The sequence below is a fragment of the Lonchura striata genome, chromosome 16 (assembly GCF_046129695.1).
Source record: "Lonchura striata isolate bLonStr1 chromosome 16, bLonStr1.mat, whole genome shotgun sequence".
Taxonomy (NCBI): domain Eukaryota; kingdom Metazoa; phylum Chordata; class Aves; order Passeriformes; family Estrildidae; genus Lonchura; species Lonchura striata.
Genome location: NC_134618.1, coordinates 12,584,429 through 12,607,523, shown reverse-complemented (window position 1 = coordinate 12,607,523; position 23,095 = coordinate 12,584,429). Strand labels below are relative to the sequence as shown.

Sequence of the window (23,095 nt, the reverse complement as noted above, 5' to 3'; positions counted from 1 at the left end):
TTATTTGCAATTATTCCTGTTTTGCTTCTGATTGTGGATTTCTCCAGCTTTCAAACTTTGAGCTGCCTCAAAGCTTACTGGAACAGCAGTGCTGCCAGGTCAGCTGTAGGTAAGGAACAACCTGTGGTTCTTTGTTTCCCAGGGCTGTTTGAGTTCTGCTTACTGTGGCAAAGGATCTTGTCATTTATGGGCAGATCTCGGTGCTGCAGCGCTGCTTGCAGAGCCGCTGGCTTTCTGCAGAGCAGTACGAAATTCTTTCAGAACAGAACATCTATTAGGCAAAATTCAAAATTCATAATCCATAGAAAACAATGTTAATTTCCTGTTCCTTCCCAATTTAGTCTAGTGAGCGTTGTAACTTCAAGGAAAATTGCAATGACTAAGGGAAGATCAATCTTTATAAATCAAATCCCCTGTTCATGGTTGAAGGGTACTTTAGGTAATGCTCATACAGCCAGTGGGTGTTTCCTTGTACTTCCTTGTTATCTCCAGCATTGCAAGTGGTTGGAGGAGGAGGAGGAATCAACATTTTCCTCAGATAAAGGCAGAATCAGTGGGAAAGGAATTTAATTTCTGAGATTCCATACAGATACTACAAACAATAGCAAATAAACAAGTAGCTCATAGTGTTTCTTTCATCAAAGTGTGCAGGTGCCCAAACAGTAAGATCTGTTTACTAAATGGAAAAAGGCAAAATTTGTGAAGAAAGGGTTTTTCTGTTTGGCTGTTTGGAGGTTATCATAAAGAGCAATATAGAATCCTTAAGCTGCAAAGCAAACCACAAAAAAAAAAAAAAAAGAAAAAAATTAAAATTACTGTTCAGCAGTGGAAAACCCCATTAAAATTATGTTTAAGCTGTGGAGATAAACGTTTTGGGCATGAGCTCGGTGGAATAACTGGGAATGCTACTTTGATATGATCTCTAATGCTGCTTGTAATCAGGTAGCTGGGGTAATAATTTGAATGTTTAATGAATGCAAACCAGACATTGGCGCAAAGTGATCCAGCAGATACTGTAAAGCTATCATCAGAGACTGTATTTATTTGTTTGACAACCCAATAATTCATCTCCTGCTCTTGAAATAATGAGTTGTGGATGATTTGCAAACAAACTCAGTAATCCTTTATTGTTCCCTTAATTTATTTTTCTAATTAATGGAAAGCTTATCTTACAACCATCAAAATAACTTGGTTTATATTTTCCCATCCTAAAAAAATGCCATGAAGTTAACAACTTAGTGTGATGTTGCAGAGTTTTCTTCTGATTACCAGGCTACCAATATTAACCGTATTTTATATACATTAAAAGTATATTTTGGAAACTGTTTACATTGCAGTTCCACTGTCCACTCTTCCTGTGCTTGTTTGGTTTTGCTTAATACTCTGGTGTAAGCATTAGCGTTATCTGAGGTTATTGATTTTTGTTGAGGGAATATGTAAAAATCTTAAATATTAAAAGAAAAGGAAATAAATCTCAAAAAGTTAATTATATTTAGTATAAGGTCCTAAAATAAGAACCTCGTCTCATACTGGGTTTTTTGGATCAATTTTAAAGTATCTTTAATATGCAAATAGAGTTTTGTTCATGTTATGAAGAGAAGATGACATAATCTTTCATCTTCCCCCATCCATCCATCTCCCCCTGTGCCTTGATGGAAAGATACATCAGCAGAAAGCAGTTTCCCAGAGATAAAGAGGGAATGGGAGCTGTTTCTCAAAATGGCCAAGTTAAATGTCAGGATGGATATTGTTGTGCTGGGTTTTGTCAGTCTATAATTAAAATGTTGTGCCTATTTCTCTTTGCTGTGGGCTACCTTTCAATTTTATGTTTATTTTTGGGTTATTTGTTTGGGGTTTTTTTACTTGCACAAAGAGACAAATTTGCTGGCCCACTGGCTCTCAGTGCCTCTCTGTCTGGTGGCCTTCTGATAGTTACAGGAAATAATTACAAAGCTCTAAATAATTAATAATTACAAAGCTCTAAATAATACTCTGATAGTTATAGGAAATAATTACAAAGTTCTAAGTCCATGTGGCAGTTATGGCTTACTGTGTGACATCTTGCTTGGTTTATCTGCTTTCTTATCTATGCAATATTTCTCAACTTAGGAAAATTTAAAAAAAACCAACCAACCACAAAACAACAAACTTTGAGGGCAGCTGGTTATGGGACTGAAACATTTGTTTCCTGCTAACACTTCTTCATCAGAATATTGATAGAGTCGCTGCAGATTATTTTATTAAATTAACAATACATTTATTTATTTAAAAAAGGGGGTAAATTTAATTATGACACCCATGTAGTGTTTATAGAGACTAGTAGGCCTTTTGTAAACAGACGTGTCTAAGAAGGTACAGAATTGTGTCTAAAATATGGATATGCATGGATTAGGCTGAATAATTTTTCATTCCTTTGAAAATTATTTTTGTAATGGTACGAATAGATTTCCCAGGAAAGAGTATTCACAGCTGGGAAAACAGTTGCTACTTTGAAGATGGTTTTCCCAGGCAAAAGGCTCACGTCCCCAACTGTGTTTGGTATAAACAATATGTGGTGTATTTCTTACTCGTGTTTAAAGGAATTGTGCATCCTTCATTACATATTCGCCAACAAGAGTTTCATTCTAATTCTTGGTATTTGCCTTAATCTGTATCCATTCAAAGTTAATTCCCTACTTTTATTAATAAAGCCAGGGTATTAAATTGATGGGGAGTTTGGTGGTGAAACAGAACTGTCCCTTCTTTGCTGTTAAGAGGGGAAATTCCTCCTTCTCTGCTTGGAGCACGTACTTGCTGTTTCCTCTCAGCCCTCATTCTCTGCTTGCTGGTGAGACCTTCCTTGATGGTTCCTGTTGGATTTCTAGGATAAATCCTTGCTTTCCTGCCTTAACTGCAAATATCTTAACAAAATTGAAATTCAGGATAGGATTCCCACTTGTGGGTTGAATTTGTTGAGTGTTCAGTTGTTGAAGGAGCAAAGGCAAGATCTGCTTGACTGTGTCACCCAGCTCCACTCCAGTGAGAACACTGTTTTTTACTCTTTTTCAATGATAATTTTATTCTGGTTCTGGATTGATGACTTCTCACAGAGAGAGGCATCATCAATGAAAATTGCTGGAAAAGGCCCAAATTGTTGAATATAAAAAACTTGGCACAAAGCCTCAAAATATATGCAACTTAAGTTAAAAAGAAGTCCCATTAACATGTTTGAATTTGCAAAATGCATTCACTTGGCAAGAAATTAACTTGTAAGCTTGACAGGATGTTTGCTGCATTCTGATACAAGATAAAGAACAGAGAAATGGGCATTCAAAGGCAATTATTCTTCACAGGGCTTGAAACTTGGAAGTATGTATAGCATAAGGTATTAATACAGGCCTGATGCTTGTGAGTTTGTTACTTTCTCTTTATTGCTCTTGCTACTGTTTTGTTAATTGGCTCAAAAACCTAAAATGGCACAGATTTGGATATTTAAATTATGCTAATTCTAAAAAGCAGCTCTGTCCTTGATGAAATGCTGCTGCTAGTTTAAACAATGTGGAAGTCTGGTATAATGATTTTTATAAAATATGACTTTTTGTGTGTTGATGAAATAGATTAAAAAATTTTTAAAAACCCAATGTTTTGGTGCAGATAAAAGGGGGGAGTGATGGCTGCTTTTGTAGTATGAATGAGAAATGAGAAGTTTTCTCATTCAAAATGCCTTCTGTGTTTAGATGCAATATTGTGAACTACATGGAAGATCAGTGTATATTTATGTATGTTAATAAATTACAGCATAGATAAAATGGCTCTTGGGTATTAGATCAAAGCCACACAGATTAATAAATACTTGGAAAATGCTTGTCTGTTACATCCAACAAGTAATTAGAATAGAAAATTAATCTTTTGACTTTTAGAACCCGCCTGAAATATCGAGGGTACAAGCATGAAGGTATTTGACAGGGGAACCAGACTCTGTCTTTGAATGCATTTACCTATTTCTAATTGAATCCCCCAGGAGTTCTGTAGGACATCAAACAGAAGATCATCAACCAGTGTTTTATTAAATTTCTCAGCATTATCTTAATAATTTGCATCTGTAAAGCAGGCTGTTGCAAATAGCATATACATAAGGGCAGACGGCTCTTCCTACCATCTCAGAGTTTGAAAGATGTCAAAGCTGCTCAGAGAATGCACCGAGGGCTTAGAGCTGGATTGCTTAAAAAGGAACAGAGCGGTTAGGTAAGGAGAAGAGAAAATCTAAAGTATCTGTGGAAAATACATGCTTTTAGTCACTGTCAGTCCATCCTACCTTTACACTATGGACTGAATCCTAAAGGAGTTTTTCATCCTTACCCACCCCTGAAATAATGAATTGGTTGCAGAGCTGTTGTACTGAACTTTAATACAGAGGTTATTGAAATTGGTCATGGCCTTTTTCTGAGCTTAGGAGCCTTCATGCACCTCGCTGGCTAATTTTTTTTTTTCAAATTATCTTTGTAATAGATAAGCTTTTCCTATTTTATTACAAAAGTCTCATCTTTTGTGACGTTCAAGCCTGTACTCCAAAGACATCTTTTAATAAACTTGTGAAGTTGGGTTTTTTTAAATTGTAAAATTTACCATCCTCTGCTTAAATTATGGTTGTCTTCTTTACATTTGTCTAGATTAAGTCATGATCTAGTTTGAGTTTAGAATAGGAGCAGCCTACTGATCCAGTAGGCTTTGGAATAAAATCTCTGGCCAAGATCCAAAAAGTCTCACTCGGTGAGAGTCAAGAAGAGCACAGATCAGGAGGGTTGGAGTAGTTTTCCATGGGTCCCCTTGTTTTGGGCTGAGGATACTCAATTATGTTTGGGTTTTGTGTCAGCTCCAGCAGCACCTCTGCCAGCAAGGCTGGGCTTCTGATCCCACAGCACTCATCAGCAGGCAGCTTTCATTAGCATAAGAAAATAACATGTCATGTTTCTCACTCTCCTAGAGAATGAGCTTGTAATATCAGAAGTAATTATTCTGACTTAATATCCTTGGAAGCCAAGGAATTTTATAAATGAAGTTCCCCCACACATCACTGTCTGTGTCTTCTTCCCACCTTGATTCTCAAGGTGTTATCAGGTGGATATTTGGAATACTATCAGTTGTTTAAGTGAGCTGTTTGCTTGGTTTCTTTCTCAGTTTGCTGTGTGCACTTCACTCTTGAGCACAAGAGTTAAGAGGTTTCTGTAGTCAGGTACAGGCTATTTCTCTTTTGTAGTTCTGAATGGAGAGAGAATGAAAGGAAGAAAATCTTATTTGCCATTATATTACTGTTTCTATTGAGGGAATGCCTGGGAAAGGAAATATTTCTGCTGCTGAGGCAGAAAACAAATCTATCTCCAGCACTATTAGGCAATTCTGCCACTGAGCTCTTTCTGTAAAAATCGCCTTAACTCCAATTCCAAGGATAATTTAACAATATCCTAGTAATTTTTCTGTTTCTCTACTGTATCTTTTTTTTCTTCCACAGTTTTTTAGAAGTCCTTCCAGAAAACACACTGAATGCAATTTGAAAAGTTCTTAAACTTTTTCAGTGATTTTGCTTGCAAGTCAAGTAAACTGGGACTTTGAAGCCAAGCTGCAGCTTTGGAAAGGCTTACCCTGCTGCATTAAATATTTATTTTGAGAAGGTAGGGTTTTACTTTTGGGTAATGAACAGCTCAATATTTTAATTTAGAACTTTGAAATATCTGTATATACTTGTAGAAGACTGTTTGAACAATGTGAGAAAACAGGTTGGAAACTTGAAAATGGTTTTTATCAAATAGGGGTTGAACAGTTTCAAACCCCATTCTAAACACACAGGTGGCTGTGTGAGACTCAGACAATAATCTTTATATTTTGTAGTGGCATTTAGTGGACTTATGTGAAATAAATGAAGTAGCATGTAAGAAAAGGAGTTGAAAGTAGAGCTGATCCTGTAAAGTCTGCAGTCCTGAGAGGGCATTGCTCCTGTGTTGGCACCTTGGATGGATCAATATGCAGCTGTTTATTCTTAGCTCCTGCCTGTGTCCATGCTGCTGTGTGATGGAATGGAAGTCTAAAAGAAAGCCCAAACCCAAGGGTTAAAAGCTTATTGTAATAAAAATCACTGTGCAATAAATAGTTTGGGCAATACTGTTGAAGAAAGGACATCTAAATTATAAATATGAGTGGAGGGGGGTTCAGGTTTTCATATCTGGTGTCTTTGAAACACAGCACAGGGCATGTACCACAATCTCCCTGACAGCAGAGCTTAAGGGTATAGGGGAAAGGTGTTCTGTGTGCATGTCTTAAAAGTGGCTTGTTCCCCATCACATGTTGTTCCACTTTTACCATAAAAAAGAACAAATAATTAATTTGGCCCTGTGCTTTTCTGTGATGAAAGCTTTAAGTGTTTGTCTGATGGCATGAATGGGTAAGGTAAGACTTAGGGTGAAAGGGAAGGTTAGATGATAAGTTCAAATCAAGCCCTTATCTTCATTGTTTTCAATCAGAATCAAATGAATTCATTGGCTCACCTTCATAAGTAGCTATTAAAATTCAAACCTACTTCTTCATACACTCACTTGTTTTTAGTTATGCAAAAACAAGTTCCAATGGAATTAATGATAAGCTGGGTTGAACTTGACATGCTTTTACTTATGGTAAACCATCAGTTTAACACATTTTTTATGTGACAATCCTAACCATTTAAAATTGTCCAGACAACCTTTTCCCTTTTGCAGTCTTAATAAACAGCTGAGATAATACAGCAAAATCCTTACACGGGAGAAAATTCAGTTATACTCTAACACAACTTGAAGGCTGGAAAAAAGATTAGAGCCTGCACTGTACAGGCAGTGAATTTTGTTTGAAACACAGATACTTAGTCTGAAATTTTACAGGCATTTTCTTGTAAAACTTTGTGCTCAATGTTTTTTCAAGTTTTTGAAGGGAGAGGTGACTTTTGCATCTTGCCCATATTATGTCAAAGCTTTGCACAGAATCTGGGATTGCCTGACTCATTGATTCAAATTCCCTGTCACATGCCCTCCCATCCTGTAATGCTCTTCATAAATGAAGCAAGCTTTATCTTTAGACTGACAGACTGCAATTTTGAGAGGTGGATGTTGTGTCTGTACACTCAGTATTTAGTGTATCTACCGAAACTGTCAAAAGAATCCAGAGTTACAGCATCTCTTTAACATGTTAAAGAGGTCTCACGTAATTCTTTTTCTCGTATCTTTTTGCACAGCTAAGGGAAGCTTTCAGTTGCATCAGGTCCAGACTGGTGCTAGTTTGTGCTGTTTGCATTTATTTTGTTTCTAGTTATTCAGTTATACCCTGTGCATTCAAGGCAGTCTTTTGCTAAAGTATTATTTTCAAAAGCAGTTAATGGTTTCAGGGATTTTTTGATTTTTCCCTCTCTCCTCTTTCCTGAGAGCTTTTCCTAATACTAGACTTTTCCTTTCTGGAATTTTTTATAGACTATTACTGCAAAGATTGTAAGCAACTGTGATAAACAGGTTTTTAAGTCTCATAGTTGTCATCAGTCCAGTGTTTTAGAAAGGCATATGGAATCTTTTCCTTCAACTCAGCAATGAAACAATTTGTGAGAGACCAGAGATAAAAAGTGAAGGAGTTGTATAAAAATTCTTGTTCCCATTCCCTTTTTCCTCTGCATTCTAGAAAAGGTTTTATTAACTGGTGATTATGTTCTTTGAAATAAAACGTTGAGCTGAGATCTTTTTGGTCCATGGATAAGCCATAGTAGGGAGTTATTGTGAGATGATGGCTTGCAGAAAGCATCTTGTGTACATAAACATATGGAAGTTGTATGACATTTCTGTAAATATTACTTTCTACAGAGTTACTGTTTAAAAAAAAAAAGCTTTGGGAATAAGTGTGCAGTTTTTTCAGCTGGGAGAGTGCTTTTCATTTAAAGTAAGAAGTATGTTTAAATTTAGTAATTTCAGGCAGAGTTCATAAGCCCGTCCCAAAATATCAGCAGTAGGGAACTCATCAGGTATTTTAGGCTTGTAATTTGGTTTTAAACATGCAATAGGTTATTTCAGGTTGAGTAAATATTGTTTTCTTAATGCTATAGTAATCTGGTCTTTTCTAGATTTCACTGTATAGTACTGAATATGATCACTTAGAAACAACTACTTTGGAGGATGCATAACCAGGCATTTGCTATTGCTGTTTGTTTATTATTATAAGCTTCTGCATAAAGATTTTCTTGATTTGTGTTCTGCAGGGGTAGCAGAAAGGCTTCTACCATAGACTTGATAAAAAATGCGGTCCCTGTATTGGGAGGAGGGGAAAGGATCTCATTCCTAAAAAAAAAAAACAGAACAAGCAACAACTACGATTGGGAAACTGTATTCCTGTAACCCCAAATAAGTTCTTTATTCATGGCAAGCATCAGGATTGCACAAACCTAATAAATCTGTAAGCTCAAGAAGTGTCTGTCTTCTCAGAATTGCATTGCCAAAACAATTATCCCTTCCTCAGCTGGATGTTGTCTGAAATAACCATCTTTAATGGTGTGATTAATGTCTATTGGCAGTCCATAGGACCTGAGTAATCGTAGCTAAAAATACTGAGGAAAAAGGGCTGTGTGTGATGCAGCACAATGGTGGGAGATAATTTGCTGAGTGTTTTTTAGCAGCTCATGCTATACTTGCATGTTTCTTGAGAGGAGATCTGTTTGGTGTTCTGCAGGGAGGATGGGACTAAACACATTTTTCCTTAGACTGTGATTAGCAATCACTTGCAAATACTTTGCAGTTGCCTTGGACTCCACAGTGCTGTTCCTGTTGGAGCTGCAGGAATGTCCTGTTATCTATTTCAAATTCAGCCACCATCGTCTTGTGGCCTTTCTGTTTATAGGTCAAGTCTTTTGTGGCCAAAACTTCCACTAGGAAACTCAAGATATTTCATGAGAAGTATGAGTGGAATCATCATTTTCACTGTTTTCTTTATAGCTTTGGTAGCTTTAGTCATTGTTTTAAAGGTCTACATTTAAAAATCCTTTAAAATCTGTTATTGTGCTAATTAATTAATATATGACATTTGAAAATAGGACAGAACATCTTATTCTGCTGAGTTCTGGTGCTTCAGTCAATAAGCACAGAAGTGAAATGAGTTTGTTCACTTGAGAGAGGCAGCAATGTTGTTGTAATGATCTTGCACGCTAATCTCTAGGAACTTTGTAGCTTCTCCTGAACAAGCCCAGGAGTAACCTGTGCTAAGCATCAATCAGATTTACAACCCAATTATTTGCTAGAAGAAAAGAAAAACTGTTGTTTTCCAGTAAGTGGTGCTATCATTTGTTTGCTTAGTATAATTAATCTTCAAATGATCAAAGCCTCTGAAATGCATCTTACAGTCTTGAAAGGCTGGGGGTTTCTGGAGGTGGGATGGGTGTACATGAAGTTCAGATCTGATAATCATTAATCATACTCGCCATTACATATGGTCTTCCTTCCTAAAATTGGAAGTTTCTGTCACTTTCCTAAGCAATGTCTACAATATCTTTAGCAGAAAGTGACACTTCCTTAAAAATCACAGCATTTTGTTCTGGAATTTGAAGATTTTGTGCAATGTGCACTCAAATCTGAAGGCAGGTCTGAATGCACATGATGTTGGTGCACTGGCATTTTTGACAAAAAGGCCAATTATGTTTGTTCTGAGAGAGATCATCAGGGTCAATTCTTAAAAGACAGAATGAAGCACTACATTTTGCTTCTGTGAAGTTTTTTGAGATGAGTACTATGGTTACAGATGATTTTGGTTTTGATCAAGTACTGATGTAAACAGTAGATTACATTTAGGAGACAAAAACTCATCACTGTGCTTGATTATATTAAGATTAAAAACTTAATCATGGAAGACATGCTGGAATACAGTGACGATAGTACCATGTAGTTCTTGTAAGCAAAGTCATTCATCTTAACATGTTTGGGTGAAAAAAAATCAATGTTTTCTGCATCTCCACATCAATATGTTGTAATGATTTTTCCTCACCGTTATGGCAGCTTCATTATTTCAGTGGAAATACCTTATATACACCAGCAAAGTATCATCTCTGATAATCAGATTACATGTAGAGTCTTCCTAAGTTGATAAAATTTTCTCTTATGTTGTCATTCATATATGTATAATACAAAATAAAGCTTCTTCAGTGCTCAGCTTTTAATAATCTTGTTCATAATTAAATATAAATCTGACTAAAACATATTCTTCTACATTAAAGTCCTGTCATAAAACCATTTCGAATATAAACCTTCAATACTCAATAGAGCGATACAATATATATATATATATACACACACACAAATGCACTTTTCTTCTGTTAGTAGCAAGCATTTTGTTCACTATTTGCACAACTTCACAGTCATATGTTTTATACAATGACACTGAATCAGACTTCTGATTGCTCATTACTGTCAGGAATGACAGACGTTAAGGCAGCCTGACAGAAGCGATGCAATGTTGACATTTTTGTTTTCTGTTCAATGTACAGTCGCAGTTTGTCTCTGAAGGTTTCCCCCAGAAAGCTGTAAATTAAGGGGTTCAAGCAGCTATTAGAAAAAGCTGCTAGGTTCACAATATGTCCTGTTAAAGGGTAATCATGCCTGAAGGATGGGCTGTTTGAAGAGACGGGCTCGCTTTTCCTCTGGAGAAGTTGGACGCTAATGAAGACGTTTTCAGGGAGCCAGCAGATAAAGAAAACCAGGACAACAACAAAAATCATGCGCAGAGCCTTCTGTCGCCGCAGCCGGAGACTCCTGTGCTTGTGTGCTTTTATAAGGACTCGAACAATTAATGAGTAACAAAGACCGATGATCACAAAGGGGATAATAAACCCCAGGGTTATCTCTAGCCACTGGATTTCTTTTACATCTGCAAAACAAAAATAGACCTCTCCGGTGTGTTGTAAGTGCACGGCTGTAAATGGGACTAGAGCTGCCGAAATGGATGCCATCCATATGAGCCCACAGCTCAGTCTAGCGTGCTGCATAGTGCGAAAGAGGTTGGACCTCATTACTTTGGCCAGGGCTAGGTATCTGTCAAAACTCATCCATGTCAGAAAGAAAATGCTGCTATACATGTTGATCTGAAGGAACAAAGACATAAAGGTACAAATGATGGTGATATCGTAATATTTCTCGTCAAGATTAAACACCTCAATGAGAGAATCGGCCACTAGAATGAGATCAGCCACTGCCAGGTTGATGAAGTAAAGGTCTGGGATTGTCATTTTTTCCCGAAAGCTAATGTTGACAACCAGTATCAGAATGTTTCCCACAAAACCGATAGGAAAGAGGAATATTGTGTAAAGACATGATAAGAAAAGGCCAATAACATATTGTTGGTGTTCTGATTTATCAGCTAATCTAGAGGATATGCTTTCGTTACACAAATGGGATCCATTCAGGTTAAAAGTTGTGCTGTTACATAGAACAGGTGATACTGAGGCAGAATACGTTTCCATGGTTAAAATGTCTGCAGAAAAGATATTAGTACTCACAGTTTGGTGGCAATACCAAAATAATCAGATTTTTGGTTCGTTTCAACTGAATTCCTAGTAAGCATTTTTGATTGGAATTGAAAACTATATAGACTTTTGTATAGGAAATTAAAATGCTTTAAAAGTCAGATTAATTAGGCTTAAAACTGACCGAAATAAAATACTACAAATAGTGAATGTCTTAATTTCTTTTACAGGATACTATATACATTTTAAATAAGAGAATTTGCAGTTCCTGTATGCCTTAAGATCATGGAGGAATCTCTTTACCATGGTGGTACTTGGGTCTCTTTAATAAAAGCTTTTCAGCAGCAGAGTTCCTTCATGCAAGTTGGAAGGCAGTGGAATTTTAGCTCCATTTGTTTTCTTTTAATAATCAATGAACATCCTTGGACCTGCAATTTGCAAATGGAAAACGATTAATCTCATATTCCAGCACTGTTCCATGTGCCATTAGCTTCTGCTCACTTAAATCACAGCCGAGGTTGTAGGAAACATCATGTTCTAATGTAAATGCAAAGGTTCACTTAAAAGAATTTAAATTTGTTCTAGATCAAAATACATTATGAGGGCAGGTCTGTTAAAATTTTGTGTGCCTGTCAGGGGTTCAGTATTAAAAAATGAAAAAATGCAGAGAAATCAAACGAGTGACTTTAACCTAATAAAGAAAAACTCTATTTTTTAATATATGTAGATATATATTTATTTTGTTAGCTTGTGAGGCTAATAAATAACAGAGTCTGTGGCTGAGAAAGCAACTCAGATGAAAAGCAGTTGGTTCCTGCTGCTTTCAGTGGGAGGGAAAGGCAAGTTTTAGAAATTAAGGTAATACAAGCAGCATATTGATTTACACCAACATTATTATACTAAATTTGTTTTCTGTTGTGATTTATTATGTTTCACTGACTTCCGGGTAGTAATGGAAAATAACCAGTTATCGGATTTGTTTATTTCTAAATGTTGAATGTTATGCACTTGAAGCATTGCTAGACGTTTATTTTTAAAAAGAAAGAGCTAAACAAAAGACATCCTAAACAAATAAAACAGCAAGAAAATTATAAACCAGGCTATTTTGTGCTACGCTTTAAGTATTTTTAACTGCTTTAATCTGCATCTTAACTATCAAACCATTAATTTGTATTTATATGAAAATATATATTAAAAATAGCTTACTAATAAAATTAATGCATATTTCCACATTTTAATGACTTAAATCCTGCCAGTATGCAGTTTGGGGGAGGAAAGAGCAGATCAGTAGTGGAGTAGGAGTGTTAGAGTAGTTTTTGTCAGAAATAGAGCACTGACTATGGCTTAAATGTATTCAAGTCATCAGAAATAGCTACAGATACTTAAATAAAGATATGGGTTCCAGAGCTTTGATTTCTCAGTGAAACAGGCATAAGTTCCCAGTACCTGTTGCTGTGTTTCTAATAATTTAAATCTCCATGCTAAAATATCCATATGAAATTACACTCATTAAAAGGTTCGGTGTTTGTTTCAAGCGGCTATGAAGTCAGACATAAACTGTTGTCTTTATGTAGCAGCCTTTTATTTGTGAACAAGGCAATAAAACAGATTTAAATACAATAAAAGATAAGTTAACAGCCTGAGCAATTGATTTTAAAAGGTCCATCTGTGGTCAGATTTTAATTACATCTGAAAGGCTGCCAAAAGCCAAGCAATTAAAAGCATTACAGGTAACTATGTGCTCTGAAACACTTTATTTTACCTGAATTCCAGACAGCAGCAGGCTGCTCCTTGCTGGGCGTAATGGATGTGCCAACTTCCACTGTCCTCTCGGTAAAAACTTGTTTTTAGGTGTGCAGAGCTGCAGTGGGTGCCACCTGTTGATGATTCAGCAGTAAAAACAAAAATCATATAAAAGTCTCATTCTGCTTTAAAACTTATTAAATAAAGGAGAGTTTACAAGAGCAAAATGCAGATCTTGCTGCATGTCCTTGGCAATAAAACAAGCTTTATAGATTCCCAGGGTTGTTCTAATTTGTGTGCAGTTGAAGTGCTGCTGAACAGCCTTATAAGGCTAGAATTAACCCTGTTTCTGCTGGTTTCTTTTTTACTAGAACTGCTCAAATGCCTTTCTCTCTTATTTGTCATTTTTATTTTGCCTAATGTTCATTGCACCTTCGTTTCTGCCTCTGGTGGTTTTTAAAGTTTTATAGTCCGTTCAAATCTAGAGCTCAGCTGAACAATAATTAAGAGATTTATTTGGAAATTGCAACAAAGCATATTTTACATAGATATAAAGTGATTATTACTGTTTTTTGTGCTATTTTTTAAAAGCCTCTGGGCAATCTAAAGGGAAATATTTCATTGAACACATCAAGCATCTTAGAACAATCATTTGCTAAACAGAGAAGAGAAATTTCAGTTTTCCTACCTTCAAGTCGATCCCATTTTGCCTGTTTTAAATTTTCAGGTATATGTTGTCATTCTCTTACTCCTTAGAATTGCTCAGCTCAAAATCACATGGAGGAAATAAGCTTACCCTGCAGAGAATGAGGAGCCTCAGTTTTGCATTAAACACCAGTGTTGCAGGTGGAGTTTTGCATTTCATCTGCAGGGGGTAAAAAACCCTACTTGACGTTTCCAGTAACACCACCTACTGGTGGCCAGAATTCTTAGAAAGGGAGAAAAGTCAAAGCTTGCTCATAAAAGAGCAATATTTTATTTGTGGCAGTTGCTTTCTGTGGTTATGTTAACCTGAATTGAGTGCCGTGAGTGGCTTTGCTGTACACGGATGCAGCGTTCTGCTGCTGCTGGAACGACCTGAATGGGATCTCAGAATTTAGGACTTCAGGAGGACAGTGTGACAGTTTCAGACGAGTGGAGTAAGCAATTAACATGTCATTATAATGGATGTATAACACCAATTGCATTGGTCACATATCTTTAGCTTACAAAGGAAAGTGAAGCAGGGGTTCTTTACGTGAGTGGCTTTGGGAGCAGAAGCCCTTCGCCTTCGTTGAGGCAAATACATTATTTGCTGTTTTTTTTGCAACACACTGTGTTTTTCTGCACACTGTGCATAGGAATAGAGGATTTTGGCAGTGATATTAAAAAAAAGTTTTTAAAGATGTTCTTGCATGATGACTCTTTGTGAATAGTTTTGGAATCATTATTTAGATCAAAAGAGTGTTTGTGCAGATTGGTGCTGGTAAGATGTTTTAGAACAGAAGATTTCCACTGTGTGTGGAATTGAGTGTTTTAATACAGGGTGATGAGGACAGAGCCTAAAGTGTTCTGCTTTGAGATGTGTACAAATATGATTGCATTGTAGGACTGGTATATTGTAAACGTTAGAAAAATCTTGTGATACCAGCTTTAAAGGTCTTAATTTTTGTTGTCATAAAAGAACAGGATTAAAAAGAGTCTTTATTGTTGTTTGTTGATCATGTGGTTTTGCTGTACTTAATTCTGTCCTTCAGAGCTTCCACTGATCTTGCAAGGGCCTGAAGGATTTTTTGCTTTTCTTCATGTATAACATTCACTTCTGGGTGTCAGTTGTTTGTTTTTATGGAGGCCTGGATTTGATAATCAGCTGGTCTATCTGTCCTTGCTTGTCTAGCTGTGAATATCAGCTGATTTACTATAAAAATGTATAATCCTGAATGGTATTTTTGTTGTTTAAATTCATGGTAAGAAATATGCTACTTTGCCATACTTCCAGAGTTGTAAGGAAATTCTCTTTCAAACAACCCATGAAGTAGCTGGTTTCTGTGCTAGAAGAACTGTGAAACTTAAGAGGTCATATTTAATATTACAGTGATTTTGTATATTATTATATTGTAATTGATGAATTGTGTATTTTTCTAAATATTTTATGAGATGATTGTGTGAGTACTCTGAATCCTGTTTCCTAAAACAGATCACAGCATTTTCAGGCCCTTGTTTATGCAGTCAAATTATTGTTACTGATGAATGTATCTTAATCTCACTGTTTATCACTTCCATATTCCATAAAATACTTCAAAGTAATTTTAGCAGCTGCTGAAAGTTGTACCCTTGCTCTTTCCCTGTCAGTATTCCACAGGACTTTACAGTGACTGCCTTTATGATCCATGGTCACAGCTGTGAGTGTTGAGTCTTAAAGCTCTACCTGTTTTACCTTACTGTGAGTGTTGCTGACAAAATCTGTGAAAGCAACTGGTGCAGTAGCATTTGTATAATGTCAGACCTCAGTACTCCAGCATTTGGAATTTTCCTGGTTTATGTGGCAATGTGTAAAGCTCTGTAAATATCTCAGTAAACATGTCTAACACCAGAGAGTCTTTCAGAAGCACTGCTGCAGTTGTGATGTACTTCAGTGCACCAAGAGGCTGAATCTGGGGTATAATAGGAGATATTCTGTGTAATTTAACAGATTTCAACATATGTGCCTGTTATTGTGCTGCTGAAAGGTGGCAGCTGAGGAGAAAGAAGGTGGGAGGTGTGAGTATGGGAGGGAGCAGCACTGAGGGGTCTGGTGCATCACAGCTCCTGTGGCAGCCTCTCCATCTCTCTAAGATGCAGGAGACTCTTGCATTCTGTCAAAAGTATGGAAGTGTTTTGTGTATGAAGCTGTTGAGTCCTGGAGAAATTAGATCAGGGCAAGGGTATAGAAAGCTGAAAAAGAGTAAAGCACTCTATAGCATGGAAGGGGAAGGAAGCATAAATTAAAATTGTATTGGAATGCTTGCACTGTAATATAACCATCTGCAGAAGAAATAAGATTTGTGTAAAAATCTCTACTGCAACGATTTCTAGAGGAAATACAGGTGCTGTGGTACTGTTCACAAGGATTTCTAGGTAGACTGATGTCCAAATTCTCTCTCACCTTTTTCAACCACTGAATGAAATCAGCATCCATTACCCTGCTCTAGGGCACCCTCATCCTTTATCTTGTCAAGCCTCAGTAGCAAATAGTCTTTCTTGCAAATAATCAGACTTAGTTTGAGCTGGAATTAATTGTTTGTGGGCCTTCAGAAAATGTTGGATGGAGTGTATTTTGTGTATTTAGGCTTTGCAGTTGCCAATAATTCTGAGAATGCATTTTTCTTACTAAAAATAATTTTTAAAAGTTCAGCCTTTTCCTTTTGCAGGGACAACACCCATTCAAACCCATTCAAACTATTCTGGTAAAACCTTTTTATTTTTCTTAAAGCATATATTGCAAACCTCTTAAGGGATAATCTAAAAATTCCACTAAATGAGGCCACAGAATGTTGTCTAGTGAAAGATCACAGAATCCTAGAATGCTTTGGGTTGGAAGGGATCTTAAAAAAACATCTAAATCCAAGTTCTCTGCCATGACACCTTCCACTAAACCAGAGTGCTCAAAGCCTCATCCTAGGACTTCAGGCTCTATTGAAATGCTATTTAAAAAGATTTTTGCAAAACATCAATGATTTTTATTTTAGTGGCTGAGTCTGGCAGTCCTTTGCTGGACACTTTGTATCATGGAAGTGAAATTTATTCTTTCATTCTATCCACTGGTGAATTTATTTGTCTTGCAGCATATATGGTGGACACATTATATAAAGTACTTACTTTGGCTGGATTGCTTGAGTTTTCACGCTGCCCCAAATCTTCTGCAGCTACCTCATAATCATAATAAATAATACTAGTGCCCTTTCAGATGTCTGTGAGTTTAATATTAGACTGTAAGTAAGGGCAGGCTCAGAAATATGTGTAGGGATGTAGCAGCTTGTGTGCACATCCAGTCTCTAGCTCAAATGTTGTTTGCAGTGGGATCAGATCAAGTTTGAGCCAGCTGGTTCAGTTATGATTAGTCCTGAGTTCTTTTCAAAAATATGCTACCAACTCAGAAATTCAAGCTTTAATTTCAGTAGCGTGATCATTCTCTTCTTCTACTGAACAAAGTGGCTGAAAAATGAAGACCAAAGTTGTGGAAAGATACAAATATTACCAAGACAGAAGTAAAATATTCTCCTTTGAACTTTCCAGTATATCCCTTCAGTTAATTTTGACAGCCTGCCTATAAAAATATATGCTGTATTTCTTCTGGAACATACTGTTCACAACTGGGTGAAGCCTGGGAGAAGTGAGGGTTCAACAGAGCTGCTGCTTGCATAAGAGGAAAAAATATCAGAGCATGGAGATTTTATTTTGTTCTTAAAAACATTTTTTTGATTATTAATTATTTTAAAAATATTACTTTTAATCTTAGTTAAAGCTGCTCTTTTCTCCCTCATATCAGACCATATTAGAAGGATTTTGGAAAACTGCTTGTGTTCCTTCCCTGTTGCACATAGGGGTGTTTGCTCTCATATTCTAGCTGGATGCAAATAGATTTTCTCTAGGACCACATATTCATTGCCCTAAACTTTAATGTAAGCTCTTACTTTATCAAGAATAATTCTATGAAAACGTTTCTGTATTGCTAAAATTTATACTTATAACTAAATGAGTTACTGTTTTGCATTTTTCAACCTCTTCTCTCCTGTTTACCTTTGTTTTCTCATATTCAGTTGCAAAGTCTTTCTGTTGTACAGAGAGATTTCTTCATGGCAATATAACCAGCCATCCAGAAAATACTCAGTTTTTTTTCCACGTGGACAGGGAGGAGATCAGAGTACAAGTGCTCACATCTCACAGATGGCAGCCAGGAGCTTTGGGAGCTCCCAGACTCACACACAGTTGTTCATTCTGCCAAGGTGTGCTCACTCTCAGATCCTACATCTCACAGTAGGTCCCTACAGGATTTTTTGTCTGTGACACTTGGGTATGGCTCTGCTCTAGCTGTGTACCCTGCTGGGGGTATCATGAAGCATCTTTGTGCCCTGCTCAACCCTGTGGCTCCTCCCAGGTGTGTCACTGGCATTCACTCACCATCAGATCACTTCCCAGGTCCCAGCCAACTTTTACTGACTCATTTTTCTTTTAGGCACCTTCCAAAGTAACTCAGAAACAACACAATATTTATTCTTTCATCCTTCAATATAAAATACATGGAAGCTGTAAATGAAGTAGAATCATTCACACATAATTCCCATACTACAAAATATCTTCCTTATCCACAGTGCAGCTGAAACTCTGACTTTCTGAGCTGGGATAAACAGCTTGCATCCTCTGACATATTCTTTCATTCAGTCTGTCAGCTTTTTCACTGATGTACAGCTCTTACAACTCATCTCTTCAGACTTCTTTCTGCAAGGCTGATCTTTGGTCTGTGTTGTTTAATCTCCCTCTTCTCAGGTGCAAAACAAAATCTCTGATGCCATCTGAGAATCCCTTTCACAAGTATGAAATTGGCTCTTGTGTTCAAAGAGATGATTCTTATCTGCCTACTTCCTTTCTGACCACGTTCTATAATGATCTGTTTATATGTAGAGTTTTTTAATTATCCATCTGTTCATGTTGGCAGCAGAACAAAACTGAACAGGAGAACAGGCTGACACAATGTAATGCAGATATCTTACCAGCTGATTTTTACATCTTGTGGAAATGTTGGTCCTTACAGTTATAGTGGGATTACATATTGCCCTTTATTTGCATGTGATACAGTCATGGTCCATACCTGTCAGGATTTGGATGTCCAAGACTAGATCCATATCTCTAGAAACTTGATGTATATTCTGCATGATTATTGTTCTTCCATTTCTTGGCTGTTGTCTTGTGGAAGATGTTCATCTTGGTCAATCAGTTCCTGCTGTTCCCTTTTAGGCAGCCCATGCTGATTTACACCAGCTCCCTACACCAATCTTGAAGACCCCATCAGGAAGATCTTTCGAAGGATATAACTGCAAAAAGCCCCTCTCACTTCCCTTAGCACCTGGGTTTCATACAAAGGCACAGATTTAAGTATCAAAATAGCTTTTCTCAGAACTCTTCAAGCACAGCGCTGTGTTTTTGTAACTTTGCCATCTGAGTCTATGTCAGTATCCAAGTTTTAGCACAATTCTGTGCTTTTTCTAGTTCCGTTCTCTCCACCTTTTTAAGAGGAGAAGTTGAAGCCAAAGCTAAATGCCTAAGGTGGCTCCTGGCCAGATTTGGTGGCAGTAATAATGTGCTTAAAGCAAGCATTTACAGCTTTGCACCTACATCTCAGCCTGCATTAGCTACTGATCCTGCAGGGCTTCATCCAAACTCCTGCACCACAGCTGTTTTATTCTAATTCAGATTTTTTCCTCTTTTTGCACTATTTGCCCATTAACTCTCATCTCAATGTACAGTGCTTGTCTCTAGCAGAGCCTTGATTCCAGTTAGGAACTGGGGCTTGGGTTTTGTTTGCCTTCTTAAAAATACACCTCAGTTCTATTGCTCTGGGCTGACTTTTCTCTGTTTTTCAGTTAGTGTATTACTAACTTAGTATGGCTCTTCCAATGAGTTCATACTTCTGAATGAACTCATCAGGAATGGCTTAAATCAGTCATTGCTGTAAGTCTAAATGCAAAGTGGAAGCTGAGGGTACCTTAATAAAAAGCTTTCATTCTTGCACAAAGTTTTAATTAGCCATCCTATTGATCTTTCCAGTTCAGTGCCTCACAAAGGACCCAAAGCTTTCTTTTATGGACCTGCATTTCCATTAATTTGATTTCTTTCTTTTTTTTGGCACAGGAGTTCAAACAGAAACTTCACTGCTGCTGCCACTGGAATTATACATACCAGTTATATGCCATTGTTATAGAAATATGTAGCTTGAAGGGTAAGAAGTCAAAGGAGGAAGCACACCTGAGAAAATACTCTGACTATAGATTTTGACCTTTGTTCAAAGTTGCTTTCTGCCATAATTTTGTTTGCAGCTCTGCCAGGGCATTGATACTATTGCAGAAGCACAGTGCTATGGTAACAGTACTCATCTTTCTACTTGACTTTGAAGCAATGCTTGCAGAAAAATAGATTATTTAAATATCTATGTATATATGAAAAAAACCCCAAACAGCCCCAGACCCTGGAAGTTTTTTTACAGATTTCACTGTAAGTATTAGAACTGGTCATCTTTTTTCTTCTAGTACTGCTAGCTGTAAGATAAGCCAAGTTTGGGTTCTAAAGAAGGAACAATTGCCCTTTTTTTGAAGAAGTAAAAAACCAAACCAAAACCCACAAGCTAAAAAGTGCAGTGGATTGACAGTTAAGAAGAGAAAGTATTACTGAGACCCACTTTGACGTGTCATGGCTGTTTCTGGTATTTCAAGGTGGTTGTTGGTACGGGTTTTCCTTCGGCACTTCTGTATGACTTCAAGTACTTCATCCCTGAACGGTTTATAAAAACAAAGTATAACTACCAAACTAGCACAGCTCTCACAGAACATCACTATTTCTGCAATGTTCATCACAAGCTCGTTCTTTGTCGTTCCAATGCTCCTCTGTAGCTTCAGTGCTGTCCTGAAGAGAATCATGACGTTGTAGAACAGGCGGCAGATGAACATCGTCGCGCCCGTCGCGTACACGGCGGGGTAAGCGCGGACGTGCTGCCACAAGGCTGGAGCTCCAGCACGTGCTTCTTTAGCCCACAGAACAGTAAAACAGGGGATCTGGAGTAAGGATGGGATTCCAAACCCAAAGGTGAATTTAACAATCTCATACTCAGGCCATGCAAATAATGGGTCCAGCTGGCAGTGTGCTTGCAGGTGATAATTATCAGTGCCAATCAGCACTGCCTCCGTCAGGGACAAACAGAAGGTGTACATGAGTACAAACCCAACACACAAAATGGGTCTTTGGGTGGCTCTGCAGAGAGCAGTCCGTGGTGGAAATCTCTCCAATAATAGTGTGAGAAGTGTCAAAATGAGAACGTACTGAGAATTGAAATAAACAAAGTTGAAAAAAAATGACAGTACGCTACAGGCAAGATAGGTTGCTGTTAAATAGTCAGGTCTAGCGATGACAGTAAAGGATAAAAAAATCATTATGATATTGCTGATGGTGAAGTGTAAAAGAAGTAAGTCCAAGCTTGCTCTTTTGTTCTGCAAATGATTCTTTATGAAAATGATCAAAATACATATGCCAGCTATTAATCCTGCAGGTACAAAAAAGGCAATGTAACAGTGCATAAATCTGGATATGATGTTTTGAGAAGCTATGATGGCTTCGATTTCTTCTGGGGAGGTGAAAAGTTGGCTCTTGCTTGGGTAGATGATCCACGTCATATTGTGAGAAGTCATCCTTCTTTCCACACTGTGCTTATTTCCTGTTCAACAGTGTTTGAAATGGAGCTGGAAAAGTAAGGTGAAACAAGTTTTAAAGTACAGTTTTAATGCCTGTTTTTGCATTGAATATATTATGTGCAGCCAGGCATGCAAACAGTTTGTTCAGAATAAATGCAGTAATTTCTTGGTGGATTTTACACCCCTGTGTTATTACCCAATTTAGCTTGAAATTATTTTTAGCCAGAGAAATCTGCCTTTTTATTTTTGATGTGGTTTCTGCTCTTACCACTCCTCCCTTTTCCTCACTTGATGCAGCTCAGCTATGTGGACAGCCAGGATCCAGCACACTCATGTTGCCTGTGGAATATATGGAATATTGGCTGCTCAGTGGGTGAGGAAGGAGCTGGCTCTGTTTAGGTGGAGCTGCTTTTCCTGCCTATCTTGCCAAAAAAGGCCAAGGCGGTTTGCAGGGCAATCCAGCGTGTGGGCAGCAGCTCCAGCCACAAAAAGCTCCACTGTCCTGTCACAGGGGTGGGAATTTTGTATCATTTGAGCCCAGCTGCAGTCTCACACCACATACTGAGGAAAATGCAAAGATAATCACAATATGAAGCATGAGCCGCATTCCTTTCTTTGTTTTAGTTTTGCTTCATTTCTGTTCTGAAAAAAAGCCTTTCATAGCTGCAGTCTGTACTGAGGAGCCTGTATAAAATTAATGAGAGTGTTTAAGAACTGTTATGAACAAACTGCTTTTATACCAAAACATCTTTATACATTAATAATGCTGTGATTTCTCAGATGTAGCTGTTGCATAAAACAGCAAAAAATAATGCATTTCTGCATGCTCAACTTTGAGAAAATGATTACTTGGTGCATTATAAACCTGTTGATAAAGTTTTAGCAAGGAACATTTATTACAGCTGCATTATAAATTCCTGGAAATAGGGAATTTTGAGAGTAATATGGTTAGGCTGTTAGCTGTAATGACTCTGTGATATGTTGATCAATGATTTTGTTACTGTATAACAGTACAGTAAAGGAGGCTCCTTTTCTTTTAAGCCAAAAGGCTTTTATGAGAACATAATATGTACTCGTGAAAAACTGTAATGCATATGGATGTATGCATTTTCCAGACCACCTAAAATCATAACTAGCTCAACTTCTAAGATGAAATTTCTGTACTTATTGATACAGAAAATAGCATACCATTTTTAGTTGCAAAGAGTAAATATATTTAAACATGAGATAAAACGAACCCATTCCTAATTAATTTGGAATGTCTGATTAAAGATGTTCCTCAGCACTGCAAAAAGTTAAAGGCATTTTTATTGTGTAGAGTGTTTTCTGGAAAAAAAAAATCTTTTTTATTCACAAAGATTCCAATTTTGTGTTAGACTTTGGTGTTTTTACTGTTCTGTTTTACCTGAAGCTGTTCTGAACAAGCAGGCAAAGACAGGACCATGGAGTT

At 37.2% G+C, this 23,095-nt stretch overlaps 2 protein-coding genes across 5 annotated transcripts in view; one reads left to right on the top strand and one right to left on the bottom strand.

Moving 5' to 3' along the window:
• The window catches only part of CHLSN (cholesin), a 123,605-nt gene that overhangs the window by 6,201 nt on the left and 94,309 nt on the right, over nt 1-23,095 (top strand). Inside the window, exon 1 of one of the 4 annotated variants that reach the window (XM_077786885.1) lies at nt 14,185-14,367. The exons of the other annotated variants lie outside the window; for them this stretch is intronic. The gene's annotated coding sequence lies outside the window, so the exon portion shown is untranslated. Of the gene's footprint in view, nt 1-14,184; nt 14,368-23,095 lie in introns of those variants that run through there. 4 annotated transcript variants of the gene reach the window in all.
• GPER1 (G protein-coupled estrogen receptor 1) lies at nt 10,156-14,079 on the bottom strand. Its single transcript, XM_021539706.3, has 3 exons — nt 13,917-14,079; nt 13,248-13,362; nt 10,156-11,913 (listed from the first exon to the last, which is right to left on the bottom strand). The coding sequence occupies exon 3, from the start codon at nt 11,480-11,482 to the stop codon at nt 10,409-10,411; it is 1,074 nt and encodes a 357-aa protein (XP_021395381.1). The 5' UTR covers nt 11,483-11,913; nt 13,248-13,362; nt 13,917-14,079; the 3' UTR covers nt 10,156-10,408.

What these genes read in the sequence shown, in the direction of transcription:
- GPER1 (XM_021539706.3), bottom strand. Translation starts at nt 11,482, where the DNA reads ATGGAAACGTATTCTGCCTCAGTATCACCTGTTCTATGTAACAGCACA.